A 19,536-nucleotide genomic window follows, 5' to 3' on the forward strand; every position below is an offset into this window, starting at 1 on the left:
GTCTGTTTCTATTACGTTTACATGTTTCGACACGAGAGGGCGTTAGTCGCTAAACAAGATGGCGGTGGCTTTAGCTAATAGATTAAGTTCGCTGACATTTAATCCTCATGAATGTAAGTTCTAAAGCAAATTTAATTATAAAACAGTAATTTTACGAACCCGTTTTCGTTCCCGATCGTTATAAATGCGACGGAATGGAAAATTTAGTAGAATTTCTTATGTTTTGATGTGATGGTGGCAAACTTTGGTAATGGTTTAATATGAAACAAATACACAGAAAATTGTTCATTTTTAATCAATTCTACGAAATAAAATTGACGAAACGTACTTAAAAACTTCAATATTTTCACGAATTAGACAAACAAACACGTCTAATAAATTCATACACAAATAAACTTTATTTGTGTATGAATTTATTAAATAACTTGTGTAATAATAATCAATTACAAGTATTAATCCTTGTCCCAGATGGTGGCTCACCCTGGCGAGCAACACGCCGACTAGTTCCGTTTCGGAGGCGTAGACGTAAATTCAAAAATATCGCGATGCTAACCGGCGCGTTGGGTTCGAATCTCCGCCGTCCGTGGCTTTTCGTACAAGCGAAGTGCAACTTTATGGTCCGGTATCTGTAAAATGAGCAATATATTTGTAATCAATGTAAAAAACTGTGAGGAGTAATTTTCTGTTTATTTTATTTCTATGATGAAGTATGTAGTCCGAAGTCGAATCTAGATGTTTGTAAAGTACACGGGCTTCGTCCTGCTTAAAAAGAAGTACCGGGAGTAGTGCCCTGGCACGAGTACGTTACCAGTCTGTTTGGAAATACTTTCCGGTTCGACTGGGCGTCGTTCGAAAACGTTACCTGTAAAGTTTCCGGTTGTTTTCGGACTCGCTGTGTTTGAGGGCGGGTTAGAGAGTGACCGGCTGACTAACGATGTCGTTAAAAGATATTATTGAATGACTAATTGGTAAGCGTTTCCAAACGGACCCTTACTTGTTAGAAGGGTGTCGGTAGTGCCATTTACACTGTTTACAGAAGCCTTTAAAATATACATTTGGTAAAAATATATGGCCAAGATGAATTATTATTACAAGTAATCTTTTTAAAGATTCTTCTAAGACAATACATACAAATGTGCGCATTTGTAAATTCAAAAGTGCCGCGATGCTAACTGACACATAATAAAGATAATAAAGATTCTTGTAATACAATACATACAAATGTATTGTCTTACGAGAATCTTTTTAAAGATTTGTAAGACAATACATTTGTATTGTCTTACAAATCTTTGTATGTATTGTCTTACAAGAATCTTTTTAAAGATTTCTTGTAATACTTTAAAATTTACTTTTTCGTGCAAGAAATGCAATGTAAATTTTCTTTTAATAACATGGGAAAGAAAATCCTGTTTTTATTTGTTTTATTAGGTTTTATTTGTATACAGGGATTGTTGTAAATTACATAATGCTATTTTTATATTTTTCAACAACCATTTCACCCCCTCTAACATTCCATAAGGCTGCTTCACATTTCAACCTTCAAAATTACTTAACATGTATCCTTGATAGACTCCACCGATTATACTATGGAGTAATACAGGGTGCAGGATATTGAATGTTATTCTTTCATTAATTACACACACAATGTGTAGTGATGTGGAAGATACAGTTTGATATGCAATACTCCAGAAACAAAATGAATTATTCTGTTACCCGAGTATTGAGATCCTAGTATTAAATGTTTTCGTAAACATTTCCACCCATTGTAATGCATTGTAACAATTACCTGCATACCCATTTGCCCACATATGCATTATATAATTTATGGCCAACCCTACTGGTAGCTCTCATTTAATATAATAGGTATGTTCTTTGACAGTAGTTCACTAAACAAACTCTTCAAATGGCAACTAGCACAGACTTTCTTCAGAACTAGTTTTATTGAAAAAAAGCATATTAAGAAAATTGTCCACAATTAATAAATCATATTAAAAGAAAAGTGCATTGATCGAGGATTATTTCTATTTTTATATCTTATGAAGAGAGGTAAAGCTCTTCATTTGTAATAAAACATGTTAACTGGTAACTTTATGTATAATGTTATGCTTGGGACGCCAGAATGCCCTATCGGCAGATAGCATAAAAATTATTGGTAACTAGTACGCGATATTGGCATTTGCTCGGTAAAAAAAATTCTACACATTCAGTCAACATATATGCGTAGTGTATTCATTTTTTTTAGAAAAAGAGCACTAATTATGACTACTCCGCAGTTCTTTAATCAACAGTACCATCCCAGTAAGTGCTGTTTTTACTAACACTATTGATTGCAGTATGTTTAATATGTATTGTACTGTACATTACAATCGAGTATTAGAATTAAAACAAACAAAACTTAACTTTCTTGGAATGTACCCCCAACATGAAGTTGGTTCGTATCTGTACATACAGGTTCATGTCGGGGGTACATTCCAAGAAATATGTTAAGTAACTTCATCATGAACACCATAGAATGTATTTAGACAAAACTATAGTTCAGGTTATTACTCATATAGACTACGTCAGGGTCATTAGATAGACTAGTCTCGTCACTCCCCATAGCTTTAAGTGATTAGGGGAATTGCTCCAAATTAAGAGTGCCACTGTTCCTTACTTTGTAGTTTTCATGTGTATTATCTGTTATTTGCATGCCTTTCTTATGGTAGAATATTTATGTTGGTTAATAAATTTTTCTTTGATTGACTAAAAGTGAGTAAAAAATGTTTAAATCCTGTTAGACTAAGACCGGTTAAGATTGAAAGTGTGTAAGTTATTTTATTTTAGATTACTGAAGTGTAATAGTAACTAAATCCTGCTTGCATGACTTAAATTACATAACTTCAGTTAGTTCTTCTTCTCTATAACAATGAACTGTTAGGTCTTGAATTACAATCATGGGCTATAAATTGTGCAAGACAAAGACACTTGTTTAAAGTAAAAGAAAACCAAGTGATCAGTCAAGCAAAACCATTGACATCTTCGTGTTATTTTTATGATAATCATTTCAACAAACTCTATTAAAAATGTATATGCATGTAATTCATAAAACTAGAATATAGCAGGGAAAAAAGTTTATTTTGAAATTGATTTTGAGCAGTTCTCCTTTTCTCTCACTTCTGCTGTATTTAGTGAGAGTACAGTGACTAGTTAATGACTCTGGCTATATGTAACATAATTACAACACAATGATAAATATTTATATAATTAAACATAGAAAAGCTACTACAAATGATTATAAATTATTCAATTCATTAAGGAACCGAAAAATTCCTCGTGGGACATCCAGCACGTACCCGTATAATAAATTTAACCGAAAATAAATAAAATTACTAGTTATTCAATAGTTACAGGCAATGCTTTAAAATAAAATGCATTTTCTTGCTAACGAAATCATCCGGTTAAAATTCCATTACTAAAACATAATGCCAAACGATTGTTGGAATAGATTGGGCTGTATTACTCCTACTATTAATATTTAAATGCTAAGTAATTTGGTCTAGAGGCAGGCATTAGGCATCCTTTCTTATTAAATTTAATAATTAATATTTATTAATAAGGACAGAGTGAGCAGAGAATGTTCATAAACATCTAGTGGAGACGATTCTTAAATAATAGACTATTGTTCATGTTTAGAAAATATTCTCGTAAATTATAATAAATACCTTTAATTCTTTAAAATTTTTTTATGAAAAAATTTTAATTAAACTTAGTTTATAAAATACTACTTCATAAATATTCCTCGAAATTAAATTTGTACTTTATAAAAGCAAAACATACTTTTTTCTTTATTTTTTTGCACTTCTTAATGACAATTTTCTAAAATATTAACTGGTAAATGGCTTAAATATTGTTCGATTAATCATTGAAATAATTAAGCAAAATAACTAATTTAAGCGATAAAAAATATAGAAATAAATTTAAAAAATTTTATTTATCTCATATTTTAATATAAAATTAACTCGATTTTCCAAACATCTATACTTTTATTTAGCAGGAATATCGATTTCCAGCGAAGAATAATTCAGAAATAATTTGTTTAATCTTTATAAACACAATTTTAATTCTGTATTTAATGAATATACGCATTAATCTGAAAATGTTAACTAATTATAATTAAATCTCCACCCCGCTTGGACTTTTGATGATAACAAAATGAGTAAAATATTATTTTAAAGGTAAGTAAAATCTTTCCTCGTCTTTAATTTTAAATACAGTAAAAATCGACAATTTTAAAGAAGANATACTTGAACCTGTGTCTGATCTTTGCCTCCAGAACTATTAATTTAGATGTAACCATTCTGGTTACATCTAAATTAATACATGGGTGGGGATACAATACAAACAGCAAGGAAAAAGGAGTTAAAATATAAATTTAACTATAAGATTTTTACTATATAGGTTATATCTACAGATTTACATATAAAAGAATTAAGGAGCATTATTATTATTAAGCATCTAGAAATATTACTGTGAACAATACCTCCTTGAACAACCTCTGCAGTAAAAACTTCTCCTTGAAGTTCTAATAAATCACTATGATTTATTAGAAAAAAAAACTAAAACTCTTAGTCTCAGGCTTTTATAACAGTACAAATGTATAAATATTAATATATTATATGTAATATATATGTGTAAAAAAGTTGCAATGTATATGATAGATACAATCTTAATAATGCAAGGATATGACCTTGTAATATTCTCGAATGTTTTCCTTTTGTAAAAATTTAATTTTAAAATTCCAAAATAGTTTTCTAATTATTTATTCATATTATTTTGTATTGCGTATTATTCAGTTTGTAGATAACATTTATTCAAATTACTTAATTCAAAAGCTTTTATCTTTATTCTAGTAAATTATTCAAATTATTTATATGCTTTGTAAGCTGAATATAGACAGATTATGACTTAAAATATTTACACTGGTCACGTGAATTAAGTTTCCCATTACCAAGATAACTTTTGAACGAATAGAAATTTAATTCTATTTACAATAACTAGGAATTAAACATTCGTTCACTACAATAGTCTTGGATGCTAAAGCTATCCAAAGATTATTATTATTATTATATATTTTTTTTATTATTGTTTCTAGTATTGTGCCAGGGGTGCTTGCACAGTAACACTTGGGCCAAACACGTTTCAACTTTAAAAAATGTTTAGAGTTTTCTGGCCATTTGGATCCAATACTAGGTCCCCAGAGTGGTAGGCTGACACCTTAAGCTATGTTCATATCCATGTAACAATGTCACAAAAAAAGTACTGTTACCAATCGATAAATCAGTTTTGATGGAGCAAAATGCCCTGCGGCATACCCTATGTCACTTGAAGTTTTGCAAAGTTGTCTGCCACTGATCCATTGCATGTCGGTTTTTGATGAATCGTCAATGGACGACGTGGTTTGAAGCACATCTAAGGGTAATACAGGTGAAGACACACTCTAAATAGCTGCAGCCAACTCCATGTTCAATAGACAAAATGCTTTGCAAAATGTTATGTTGTGGCACAAAACAACATACATCAAAATGATCCTGTCTCTTCAAAAATGATAAGGACTGATGTTGAGGTAATAAGGTAACAAAATGCTGTTCACAATGTTACATAGATGTGAAGATGATATTCTAGCCAGTATGATAACTTAGCTGGAGTAATTACTATACCTTTAACAGTAGGGTTGGCACTCTTCTAAAAAAATCCTACTGTTAAAAGTGTGATATAAATGTTAACTCTTTAAAGTTTATTTGTATTGTCTCTATTATTTAACAAGCTTGTCGAACAATTTGAAATTATACTATTTTATTTTGGTAATCTCTAAAAAGGGGTTTATAGAAGAATAAACAAAATTGTTAGTCCTCTAATTCAACATTCACCAGAGGTCAAGAACCATCCAGAAGACAATTTTAATTCTCAGATATTTTATTTATATGCATTTCGGATCAGAGTTTTTACCGACCCCTCTTCGGTACAAGTATAATCTGCGACAAAGTTGATTTTTCTCAATACTTTACTTTGCATAAATTCCAGTAAGAATCCAGGATTGTTACATTCCTTTTAGAATACCCAAAATTGATTAATTAATTTCTAATTATTAAATTTAACGTAAGTTGGTAGCCTAACCTCCTACCTTCAGTCCAAATGATGTAATATTTTTATAATTTACTAGTCATGTTATAGCTCACTTAAAATCTAGTGATGTCATTTGTTTGTTACATGTTTCAAGGACACAAACATGTAAGGTTAATACAAGTCCTGCTATGTTTTGCCAGGTTTATAATAGTGTGCGGGTCAGAACTGAGAATTAGTATTAATTTAATGGCCACTAAAAGATGATGCACTCTTGAAAGGCAAGATAATTCTACAAAATTTCTATGCAATATTCATTCAGTGTTGTAAAATATGAATGAATTATTAATTTTACTTACAAGTTAGTATCATTTATTGGTATTATTTGGCTTATTATTGGTTAATGATGTGCAAAATTTAGTAATTAATACTTGTCCAATGCAAAAATAAGTACTTTATTTTTCTCTTTTCTGTTTCTCTCCCATTTGAAACAGTCTCTCCTTTACATTTTAAAGATGATGCTCAAAGTGACGACCTCCTGCATACAAACAGTGGAGCAGTTGATGACAAAACAAAGCAACCTCAGCTCTCTCTGTGGTTATTTCTCAGCAAGCCTCTGAAAATTTTTCTTTTAGTTCATCCAGTTTTACAGTGGCTTCAGTCAACAGTTGCTTTCAGGTGTCTCCATAAGAAGATTTCGAGGGATGTTAGATTTAGGAATCCAGTAGGCTGTTTGTATGGGCTGCAATGTCCAATCTAATGCTCAGGAAACATGTCTATTTCTGATATTCTGTCTGGATATGAGTAGCTGTTCTGTCAATAGACCACACTACCCATATTAAATGTGGAAACACCAGTGGCTCCTTTCTATAGCACTGCATACTCAAGTTCTGATTTGATTGCCACATTAAGGAGATCCAAATACATAGGCCCGGTTCGGAAGAAAGAATACGGTACCCTGCATGCCACTTGTCTAGTCCATGCATTTAATTTTTGTGATGTTTGAGTATGGTCTACATGAATGACATGGGGATTTGTGAGTGCCCAATAGTGGAAATTGTGTTTGTGGACTCAATCATTCAAATAGAAAGTTGCTTTGTCAGAGAAGCATAAGTGATGATGTAATCTAGGATTATCCTGTAACGGATTTGTCAAACTTTCACAGAATTTGACCTTGAGGTCTGCACCTAGTTCTTGCACAGTAACTAATATGCAATGATGAAACTTGTGCCCGTTTAAATATTTGATAGACAGGTGATTGAGAAAGTCCAACAGCAATTCCCATTTCATAGAGGATGCATGGGTTTGTTTAGTGCCAAAGCAAGCGTATTAACCAGAATGTCCTGATTTCTTTGCATCTTATACCATTCCCAAATTTTTGATAGAGCTGCAAAATGATAGAATGATATAGTTTTTGGCTTATTGTGATGCCAGGCATGAAAAATGTCTGCTGTGTGTCTGGCATTGTTGCTCTGGAATTGTTGCCTTGTCCATAAGTTAGAACAAAGCTCTACTCTTTCCTTAATGAACAAACAATTACATAAATTCCATAATTCCTGTAAAAATTGTATGCAGGTTTGTCTCGCCCATCCTACGACAACTGGACAGCAGTAACTGTTACTAATCGTAATTGCATTGATTTACTTATTTGCATAAACTGTTGGTTCGTAACAAGTAGAAAGTAGTAAGGTATGAGGTTTACGGTTACAGTAGCCGCAATAATCTGTAGAAACGCATTCAGATTTTGCTATAGGCACACCAGTGAAATAACTTGTGGTTAGCCTGTCGCAAAATCCGAACCTGTAAACTAAACACTTGCCACTGGTGCTTTGCCTACGAGCTTCTCCGTACAATTTTCTATGTCACGTTTCTTTTGGGAAACACTGTGTATAAATTCATACATAGTATAAGAGTAACTAAATATTAATAAAAAATATTATCAACTGAAATAAATATATATTTTTTAATTTTATAGATGTCAAAGAGCTTAACGAAGTATGTGAAGAAGTGGAAGATCTTTTAAGTGCTCGACAGAGAATTGTGAACGTAGCCGAAGAGACAAATGGACAGCTTAAGAAAAATGTTTATAAAAATTACACACAGTTTATTGAAACAGCCAAAGAAATTTCGTGTATCCTTTATTTGGATGATATTTCTGAAATATGTTTATTGTAATTTATTACACTAATTACAGCTTACTGTTTAATGTTTACTGTAAACAAATCACATAGATTAATGAAAGGCATTATACCAAAGGTGGCCAATCTTTCTTACAGGTGTGTCTATAAATGGGTATAAATTTTTTGGCGGACCACTGTCCTACCACCCCTACATCCAGTTTATAAATTACTAGTTAAAAATAAACTAAATAACATTAAAAGTAAACAAGGATAATAAAAACATTAAAATATGTTGTTAGGTGCATGTAAAAACAAATATTAAATAAGTCACTAGCATTAGTTTGAAAGGGCCTGTGTACATTACAAACCGTTAAACTGATTATCTGCAACGTATCATCTAAATACAGAGTGGTCCAAAAGCGAGTTAACTGACTGTTACACATTTTTAATTAGAACAATACTTAATAGATTTAGAATGTATACACCTATACACATATGTAAATATAATAAATTATCGATTATATAATGAAGAAAATTTGTTTGTTCTTTATACATTTTGAAATGTTTTGATAAAATGCATTGAAACTTTTCGGGGACGGCCTTCTCATTTGGTAGGATGTCGACTACTTTTGGTCAATTACCTTCGACCCCTGCCAACGACGGGCTCCCCTTTCTATCTGACCAATGGAATGGTAGCATTCAAATAGGAAAATTACTTAATACAAAGTTACCAATGAGCACAAAATACTTAGAGGTTTTTGAGGATCCCAAGTTTAAATATTTGGTCGTTTTTTTTCTTTTTAATTTGATTGGTTGATCAATTACCATTTCATATTCAGCTGTGAATGGTATGTTAGAGTTAACATACAAAATTTGGATGTTTTGAATTATTTTCTCGTACAGGTGAAGTCAACAACTATTTTCTGTAGAAAAACAGTAATTCCTGTGTACCTGATCAGTGAAATTGCCCCATTCCATACAATAAAAGTATTACTTTCTTAGCAAGCACAAAACATGTACAGGTATTCGTTGTATAATGCTGTAGTTACGTTCTGAAAAATTGCCGTGTTATGCACATTTTTTTTTAATGAAAGTTTGCTAAGAAAAATACAAATTACGTTCCTTGCATATAATTTATTTTAAATTTTAGTATATGTATTATGTTTAAATAAATATTTCCTTAATATAAATCATTCAGATTTGGAAAGTGAAATGTATCAGTTGAGTCACATGCTAACAGAGCATCAGTCGGTCTTAAATTCATTACGAGAAATATCGATTACTGGAGATAAAGGTTGGTAATTTTAATTTTATATTTCTGTTCAAACAATTATCAAAGTAAGAAATTTTCTGTGTAAAACAAAAAATATATGAGAAAAGTTTACTTTTTCTTCATTTTCAAAATAAAATACTGGGATAATACATATGAAGTCTTTCAAAATGAATGCTTCCACTTTAAATTAATGTAATTATGTTATCTAAGACGTGTGCGATGCACACCAATTGATAGAGTAGCTGTTCGAGTTTCATCTCCCATCTGCATTCAAATATCTTGTCATCTACTGCCTCTATGAAGTATTATAAATGAAAATGTCGACTCCACAATAGAGAAAGTTTTATGTTCTTCAGTTTTCAAAGTCACTTGTCACTGTGCAACACGATAATTTGCAGGAACTATAGAATTGTGGCTGGTGTGGGAGGAGTGACGACGAATGCGCCCTAGCTAAGTGTAGGACAAATTTCAGTATCTCATGAATTTGCGCTTTATGACGCGAGGTGCACACATTAAGAAATTATAATGGGCAAATGTAAAACTTGAATGATTTTCTGATGTTTTAACATATGTTATAAAGTCTTCTGATAATAATTAACATAATTACAATAATTTAAAATGGCAGTATTCTTTTGGAAGATCCTGTATATATGGCAAGTCCTCACTTAACATTGTTGACAGGAAACTGCGACGTTAAACAAAAATGATGTGTAGTGAAACTAATTTTATCACAGGCTAAATAATAATAAAAAATATAATTCAATTAATATTATTCTAATTGAATTGTATTTGTAACCTCCAGCATTTATTTTCCACCTCGTAGAATCAGTTTTATTGTTTATAAAGAAAATTTGACAATAATAATTTAAATGATTACAAATGTATTTGTATCTTTCCTTGACGACATTATAATGAAAAAATGTTAAACAAAATGGCATTAAGTGAGGCCTTTCCTTATGTATATTTTACCGACTCAATGCTGACTGTGGATCCCCCCATCAAAATAACTTGAATTTATTCCTCCTTGCTCGGTGCCATGTATGTGTATAAGAATAAACAAAGATCAACTATTGTCTATTAGAGAAATAATTAAGTTTTCTGTTTTACTTGCAAAAAATCATTAAACAATCAAAAGAACTTTTCAAATGGATAGAATAAAAACAGATTTATTTTGTTTTATGTATGCCTTATGAATATTTCATTCAAATTTTGCATAAAACACTTTTGAAATATTTTTTGTAGTTACGTAAAAAAAGTAAATAAGGAACTTCGGCATTTTTAATATATTTAACATTGTATGTGATGTGATCTCATAGGAAAATATGCCAGTTTTGTTGAAAAATCTCCGTGGGTATGCAAGCGTGCATCTCTTAATCACAAACTGCTTATATGACAGAGATCCCATAAGATTATAATGCTGCTGAAAAATTTATAGCCGACTGTACTTTTTCTATGTTTAGATCTGTTTAGATACAGAAATACAGTAGAATCCTGCAAACTCGATTTAATGTGGACCAAGAAGGTGACGAGTTTCGTGGCATAGCAACAATGCTCAGGGTTTAAGCTGTTGCTAGTTTTTTTTGCTAAAATGCTACAAGTATTTAGATTTAGCAACAACTTTCTTGGCACATTTCGCTAAAAAACTAATGTTTTCCAATGGTTAAATCATAAAAAGATGTTTTTACTAGTGATGAGATGATACCAAAATTTCTCCAGATTCCGATTTTTTTGAATACTTTCTAAAGTTTATTTTATTTAGAAAAGTTAACAGTTTACATTACGAACATGATACATTAATTAATTAATAAACATTGAACTTAAGAATGGAAAGTGATTGAGAAATCCAGAATTGATCTTTCAAAAGAAACCTGTAAATACTTCATTGCATTGTATTTGAGGAAACAAAGAATCAAATGAATGCCTAGACTAATTTATCTTAAAAAAAATCAATTTTTAAAACTCAAAATGGCAGTAAATTTAGTGCAAAAAATTATTTTCGCTCGGAATCGCATGAAACACATTCGAAAATTTAACGTATTACAGTATCATATATGAATCATAACAAAAACTTTAATAGTTGGTTATAATGGGAAAGTTGTTTTATCATTAAAAAACACTTCTGTATACGCCGAAACTAATTTAGCTTGAACAACACTTTAAATACTTTTTTCAGCTGCACTTTAATTTCTACAAAAGAACATNAAGAATATAACAGAGAATAAACTGCCCAAATACCCTTAAACAAAGGAAAAGTACGTCCTTTATGAAGGCATAGAGCCACTACATGAAAATGAAAATTAATGAATACACTGTGTACAGTAATTTACCTGATAAGACAGACCTCAGAAAAATACTTTATGAGAGCTTTTATACTTTTATAAAGCTGTCTATAATGAAAATTAATTAACTAAGGATTTTTTCGCCCTGCCAAGGTGTGGACCAGTTATCCGGAGTGCTAAGTTATCGAGGGACGAGTTTTCGAGGTTCTACTGTATCTGTATTTGTCAGTTACAAAGGTGTATTTGATTTATAAAGTTAAAAGAAATTGTTTTATGTTTTAACTGACAACTGATTGTATATCCCGTATATAAATGTATTAGAAGCTTGTAAAAGGCTCATACAGTAGAGCATCGATTATCCAAATCAATCGGGGACTGGGGTTGTTCGGAAAATCGATATTTCGGATAACCGATTATGTACGAAAAAATATATTAACCTATCCCATGTTGAAATTTGTTCAAATCCTGGCACGTCCTTAAGTTCGCTCTCATGGTCGCACCAGTGCTGCCAGCTAAAACATGCACACCAAAAAATAATATTGGAGTAGCCCAAGACATAGCCGAAGATTGCAGCGCCACAGCACTAGCGGAAATTTAAATTTGCTGACTGGAAAGCTTTCGGTTAATTGACGTTTCGGTTGATCAATATTCAGATAATCGATGCTCTACTGTAATTCAATATTAATTTTAGAAGAAATTATCTATATCCAAATGTTATTAAGTTTTGTAAATAAGTTATAAAAATTAATTGCTTTTTAATTTATCAGTTTAATCATATTTTTAATTAATTAAATTGGAATAATTTAGTTTTTCTATTATTTATTTAAAGATTTAAAGAATGCTTTCAAGGTCTTAATGTTTCCCGACACTAGATTATTTCAGTGCGATACCGCTCAGATGAAGGTACGTGCAACAGAAATTTTAGTATTTCTTCTTACGAAATTCTAATAGTTATTTACGACACAGAAGGAATGGTTGGCTCTGATCGAACAAACTAAAAAGAAGAAATCTTCATCTGCAAATTTAAAACTGGATAATATTAGATCGAATAGTTTGAATCCTTTCGACGGTATGTTGAATTTTTATGAAATTGATTGTAAATATGATCTAATTACTGTACCCATAAAGATATTTTTTCAAAACTCTTGGCTCCTTTACTTCCTAATTTGTATTGGTGAAATGTATTTTTAAAAGTTAGAACTGTTTCAGTAATTCTTTAATTGCAAGATTTTTAGTAAAGTTCCAAGACAAAATTTGAGCGAAATTCTGTAGCATACACACACCTCATTTCACTCAAATGTTTTGTAACCATGGACTGAGCACTAATATATGTAAATAACAGAAAACTTTACTACAAAAGGAATCGTGTCAAAATTCTATTTAGTCTTCAAGTTATTCGTGGCTTCTAATATTGTAAAAAATGAGTTAAGAATTTATTAGGGCATTTAATCATATTAATACAAAGGGATAGAAACAAATGCAAGCTGATTAGCATGTGTTTAATATAAAGACTAGCAGANCAACAATGCTCAGGGTTTAAGCTGTTGCTAGTTTTTTTTGCTAAAATGCTACAAGTATTTAGATTTAGCAACAACTTTCTTGGCACATTTCGCTAAAAAACTAATGTTTTCCAATGGTTAAATCATAAAAAGATGTTTTTACTAGTGATGAGATGATACCAAAATTTCTCCAGATTCCGATTTTTTTGAATACTTTCTAAAGTTTATTTTATTTAGAAAAGTTAACAGTTTACATTACGAACATGATACATTAATTAATTAATAAACATTGAACTTAAGAATGGAAAGTGATTGAGAAATCCAGAATTGATCTTTCAAAAGAAACCTGTAAATACTTCATTGCATTGTATTTGAGGAAACAAAGAATCAAATGAATGCCTAGACTAATTTATCTTAAAAAAAATCAATTTTTAAAACTCAAAATGGCAGTAAATTTAGTGCAAAAAATTATTTTCGCTCGGAATCGCATGAAACACATTCTAAAATTTAACGTATTACAGTATCATATATGAATCATAACAAAAACTTTAATAGTTGGTTATAATGGGAAAGTTGTTTTATCATTAAAAAACACTTCTGTATACGCCGAAACTAATTTAGCTTGAACAACACTTTAAATACTTTTTTCAGCTGCACTTTAATTTCTACAAAAGAACATTTTCAACCCTTTTTACAGGTCTGCGTCAGGTTTAACAAAAAAGTTTAAACTGTCTTCTTAAACAGTGCGAATCTTGTTAAACCTGACACAGACCCACGAAAAAGTCGAAAACATTTGTTTAAACAAATTAAAGTGTTGCCAAAAAAGTATTTAAGGTGGTGTTCAAGTGTTTTATTATTATAAGTAGACATACTAAATATTAAAAAGAATTTTGTCTAATATTTTTCAATTAAAATATAATTTGTTTATATTTTAAACTGTTTTGCAAACTTATATATTTTTGTCGACCGCCATCCTGGATTTAAAATTGCTGGCCAAACTGACCCAATACCAGCCAAGTGACAGTCTTAATGTCACCCTATCTCTTCTAAAATGGGACAGTTAGTATCGACTGAGTACAATCTCTCATTGCTCCAACTACATAAAAGAAAAGTCCACCTTGACAGACATCACCTCGTGTACGGAGCATTACATATTCTCTACTTTGTAGAGATGAAAGTTTCCAATAAACGAATATTGATACTTAATTGTTAATATTATAATTTTAAAACACAATTTCCGATGGAGTGGAATTTGTTTAAAAGATGTGCAAATTCACACACTTATTAATTAAATGTATACCAATATTAACTATTTTCTATCTATAGTTAAATTTTAATTTAAAAAATATTGGCTATTTGGTGCTACTTTTGAATTAGTGACATTCGCATTATGGCATTTTGCAATGGCACTACGGAAAAAGGGTTTAATGTGTGGAATTGATACTATCATCAAATGTTTCAGTGAAGAATGATAACTTATTTGATCTTAATGCTAAGTTATAGAGGTAAAAATTAGATTACGAGTATTTCTTTTTCGGATGAGCACGATGAGTTTTACAGAATGTATTGAGAGTTAAGTTTCTGGGACTACTGTACTTACTATTATGTTGCAATTGTTTTATATATGTAGACTACACCAGATAGGTTTGTATAACTAAACTATACAATATTTGCTTAATGAAAAAATTACTTAATGATGTATTTCTCAGAACTTATTCCTGTTATTAAGTGATACATACCTGTACCATGTATTGTTACATTAACCTTCCACTTATTTTAATATTATTTAATGATACATACATTAAAAATCAGTAAGTTGATGCCTTCATACTGTATAATATCTTTCATTTCCTTTAAATATTTTATGGTTGTATTCTGAAGAAGTCGACATTAAAGTACTTGTATTTCTACTTCTATAATTTTCTGAATTTCTAATTTAACATCTAAAAATTAGGATTTCCGGTACACGTCGGTCGTTTCCTAAATGTAGATAGATTAATTTATAAAGTTTAATTCATCAATAGCATGTTTACATTAACAGAAGTTAACTTTTTGAATACTCTCCCCCATCTCATTTTAATAATGTAATTATAAGTAACTATGCAAAATTTAATGCCACTGACGCTGTTTTTTTCTTTTAATTTGCATTAGTTTCGGATGCCACCGAAAGAAATTCTGAAATCAAGGAAGAAGACGGAAGAAAAAATCTATCAACTCTCTTAGAAAAGATTGAAGGCTGTGTGGTGAAATATATTTCTATAGCCTTTATTATAACTGATACACATTCTTCCAGAAAGCTACTGTTTTAAATTAATGTAATTATGTTAGTTATTACCAGAGAAATATGAGACATGCGCCAATCGATAGAGTAACCATCCAAGTTTCATCTCTCATCTGCATTCAAACGTCTTGTTGTCTAGGAAGCACCGTGAATAAAAATGGCAACTTTGCATTAGAAAAAGTGTTTTACATTCTGCAGTTTGTAAAATTGGAATAACTCATTATTGGGCAACACGAGTAATCTGCAGGAGCCGTAGAATTGTGGTTGCCGTGGGAGGCTGTGATGACACGAAATGATATGCTGTGTGACACGAAATGTTGAGAAATTGAAATGGATAAATGCAAAACTTGGACAGTTTTTTAATGTTTTAATGCATGTTACAAAATTCTCAGATAATAATTAACATAATTAGAATAATTTAAAACGGTAGCCTTCTTTCTGGAAGACCCTACATTTATAAAAGTAGTATTAATAGTTTTTATTATATTTTTAGAGTATTTTGGAAGTTCAAGATCGTTACTTGATTCACAGTGGCGATATAATGGAATTAAACACTTCGGATTATACGCCGATACAGCGAATACACGCCATTCTTTTAAATGATGTTTTAGTCCTAGCAAGCTGGCTTCCCATGAGGTAAACTTTATTAATTTAATTATTTGATGTTTTAAAAATAATTAAAAAATAAAATAAAATAAAATAAAACTCTATATTAAACATGCTTCAGATATTAGATTTTATTTTAATTTGTAACAAGCAGCTATTACAGATGAAAACATTAGTCAATTCTTATCTGTTAATGTAAACAAAAATTTTAATTTACAATATATTTTTTTTTAATAATAATTTGACAGATGCATAAGATACTTTCAGTTTCATATTTTCATTTTATAGTCAATTGTTTCATGTTTGCGTTGGGTTTGCATAACCTGATAGTGACATAAGTTTATCCAGTGGGAGAAAACATAGGAGTGTCAGTTGGCCTGTGGTTTTTATACTGAGAGGTGTGTACTTATTTTCTCTGTAGTAAAAAATGGGTTATTCAAATGGCACTAATAATGACTTTATATAAGGAAGGATGCTTGAAATGTGAAATAAGCAGAAAAGCGAATGTGAGGAAGACTGCTGTCCATAACACAATCACAAAATATAGATTGTTGAATTCACCAATTGAAAGAGAAGGGGACGTCCCAGGAAAACAACCCCTTGTGATAACAATACCATCTGGAAAATTGTTATGAATTCTCTGATGAGTTTGTGCAGGAAAATCAAAGCATTTCTGGTCTTAAAGTTTTGAAAATTACCTTACACGTATTCATATCTTAATGAATATATTATTCTTTTTATTAAAAACTATATGTTTTAATGCAATTAAATCAGTTATAAAAAATTTTTTTCAACAAATAAGTATAGAGTCAAAAGTAATCTCTTTAAAGGATATTTTTCTAACCAGCATATAAATTTGTTAACTATTCATAACACCCAAATTTTTTCAATTCTGACATTTCATGATTCTAAAATAAAAATTTTATTAAGTTTTGATCTCCGTTACGAGCCCTTTGGGTATTGGGGGTGCCATGTGTATCACGTGGTCTGGAATAGGCATCCCCAATATCCAAAAGGCTCGCAATGGAGATCAGAATCGGGACCCCACCACCAGATGCACTATGGTTGAGTACAACCAACAACTTATTAAGTTTTATTAGATAACAAATTAGAAAAAATCACAGAAAATGCCGTAAAATAGATAATGTTTGGCAGCTCTATTTTCGTGTTCTGCTTAAACGAGGGAGGACCAAAAAAATTGGAATTTATTTATAAAAAATTGTTTATTTTATAATAAATATTCTTAATAACTATGTTGAATTTGCTATTATTTAAAACAGTGATTTTTGACCAATGTGGCACAAAAATTTTTGAGTTATTAAATAAATTGTTTTCAAAAGAAACCCAAAGAACAATAGGCATACATGTCAAAATTAAAACCTCTTTAAATTGATTGTACGAGTTTTTCATTCTTATAATAAATAAACGTATACATAATGTAGTAAAATATATGCACATATAATTTTGTTTATGAATATATAACACTGAGTTATTTCATTTAAAACAAAAGGCCCACCAGTGGCCAAGTGGTCTTCATTCCCTGGATTCTGGGAATTTGGTCATGGGTTTGCACCTTGCTCAGATGAGCTGGCCACCTGGAGTTTTCCGGGTTTTCTCCACCTCTGTAACGCCTAAATAGGGGCAGTTCCCCTTAAAAAGACCTCCCGGAAGGCATCCCCCTAAGCACATCGTCCAAGTGTTGTGTTGCCATAACTTAACAAACACACAATTTAAAACAAAATTTTCTTTAAATCATAAATGTATCAATAATCGTCCATTTTTAGTTTTAACTTAGAAATAGCAGGACATTGGGCAGGTTTCTAAAGGCAATTATCTTAATTTGTATTTAAAAGTGCCACTTTTAAATACAAATTAAGACTTAATGGTCATTTCTTATATAAATGAAAATTATTAATATAAATTACTATTGTTATAACCTGCTTCTATTTTAACGAACAACAATACTGTTTTATTTAATTCATCTTATTCTTATTATAGTAAGAGATGGTGCTTAACAGCTACCTCTAGCAACAAATTATTTAGTAATTTAAAAATAATTCAATATAATCCGGTAGTTGTTGGCTTATTATGTATATATAGTACATTGAGTTTATAGATGTTGGTTAATTAAATAAATGCTTACAAAAGATAAGTAATAGCAATAAAATAAATAACGAATGAAAAGAAGAGGAAAATTATAGAAAAATACAATATAATAAAATGATGTATAGTAGATTTAAAAGAAATTATATTTAATACCAGAACAGACACAATTAATTAAAAATGTTAAATTTACAAATTAAATAATTTATATTACAATGTAAAAATGTACTTATGAAAATAGAAAAAACAAAAGATTTTTAAAAACATATTGTAAATGTATAATGTAAGTTGTGATTTTAGATAATTGTGTAAAATTTACTGTGTATTAAGAGAATATTTTGATTTGTAAAGTTAAAACAGTTTCTTTTATGTTTTAACTGACGAAGGGTAGTAATAGACCGAAAATGTACATATTGGTTTTAGTGAATTTTTCAACTGAAAACTGTGGTCCGATAAGTACTTTTAAATAATAGCAAATTCAAAAGTAGCTATTAAGAATATTAATTGTGTATTTATTTTTGCATTCAAAGTACTCTCTGTTTGATTCAATGCACTTATCAAGATGTTTTTGCCATTGCTCAAAACAGTTTTTGGATTCATCAATTTTAATGCCTTTTCCATCCAGGAAAACAAAAAAAAAAAAAAAAAAAGGTTGCACGGGTCAAGATTGGGTGAAGAACAGTGGTGGTATTGTTTTTTTGGCCAAAAACTGCCTAACACTGTGTGGTATGGACGGTAGCATTGTCACGGTGGAAAGTGCAGTCACCCGTTTGCCATAACTGGAGCCGTTTCTTCCACAAATCTTGATGCAACTGTTTCAAAACTTTCAGGTCAAATGATTAACTAAATTCTGAATGCACAATCTCTCTCACAACAGCAGTTATAAATAGCAAAATACATTGGAGAAGTTTCAAAAAAAGTTTACTGTTGCAAAATGTTTTCTCTTACAACAATGCCATCTAGTAAATTGATGAAGATGGATTCATTGAATACTCACCTAGTGTGTGTGAAGCTTGTACTAGAAGCCCACCATCCAGAAGAGAATCCTGGTTGTTTTGGGTCTGCCTATGTACAATAACTTAAGTTTTAATGGCAAATCATATCACCATAAAGGCACTCAAAACGAGCTTAAAATTAAACACTCATTAGTAACAAAGTTTATTTAGAGTGATACGATCGTTGAGTAGTGCAGCCAAAAATGTCTATTATTGATGCGTAACGTCATGTCGTCTATTTGTGAGGACTCAATATAAGACAAAGGATATTTTTCTAACCA

At 30.6% G+C, this 19,536-nt stretch overlaps 1 protein-coding gene across 1 annotated transcript in view; it reads left to right on the plus strand.

Moving 5' to 3' along the window:
• The first annotated feature begins 30 nt into the window (after positions 1-30).
• The window catches only part of LOC111625582 (exocyst complex component 8-like), a 27,199-nt gene continuing 7,693 nt past the window's right edge, over positions 31-19,536 (plus strand). Inside the window, exons 1-5 of the mRNA XM_023368765.1 lie at positions 31-113; positions 8,075-8,230; positions 9,418-9,513; positions 15,422-15,513; positions 16,045-16,187. Of these exons, the coding sequence (XP_023224533.1) occupies positions 59-113; positions 8,075-8,230; positions 9,418-9,513; positions 15,422-15,513; positions 16,045-16,187 (542 nt within the window). The 5' untranslated portion in view covers positions 31-58. The remainder of the gene's footprint in view (positions 114-8,074; positions 8,231-9,417; positions 9,514-15,421; positions 15,514-16,044; positions 16,188-19,536) is intronic.

Source organism: Centruroides sculpturatus, unplaced genomic scaffold, assembly GCF_000671375.1.
Source record: "Centruroides sculpturatus isolate CEXI.00-Female unplaced genomic scaffold, Cexi_2.0 scaffold389, whole genome shotgun sequence".
In the NCBI taxonomy this organism is placed as follows: domain Eukaryota; kingdom Metazoa; phylum Arthropoda; class Arachnida; order Scorpiones; family Buthidae; genus Centruroides; species Centruroides sculpturatus.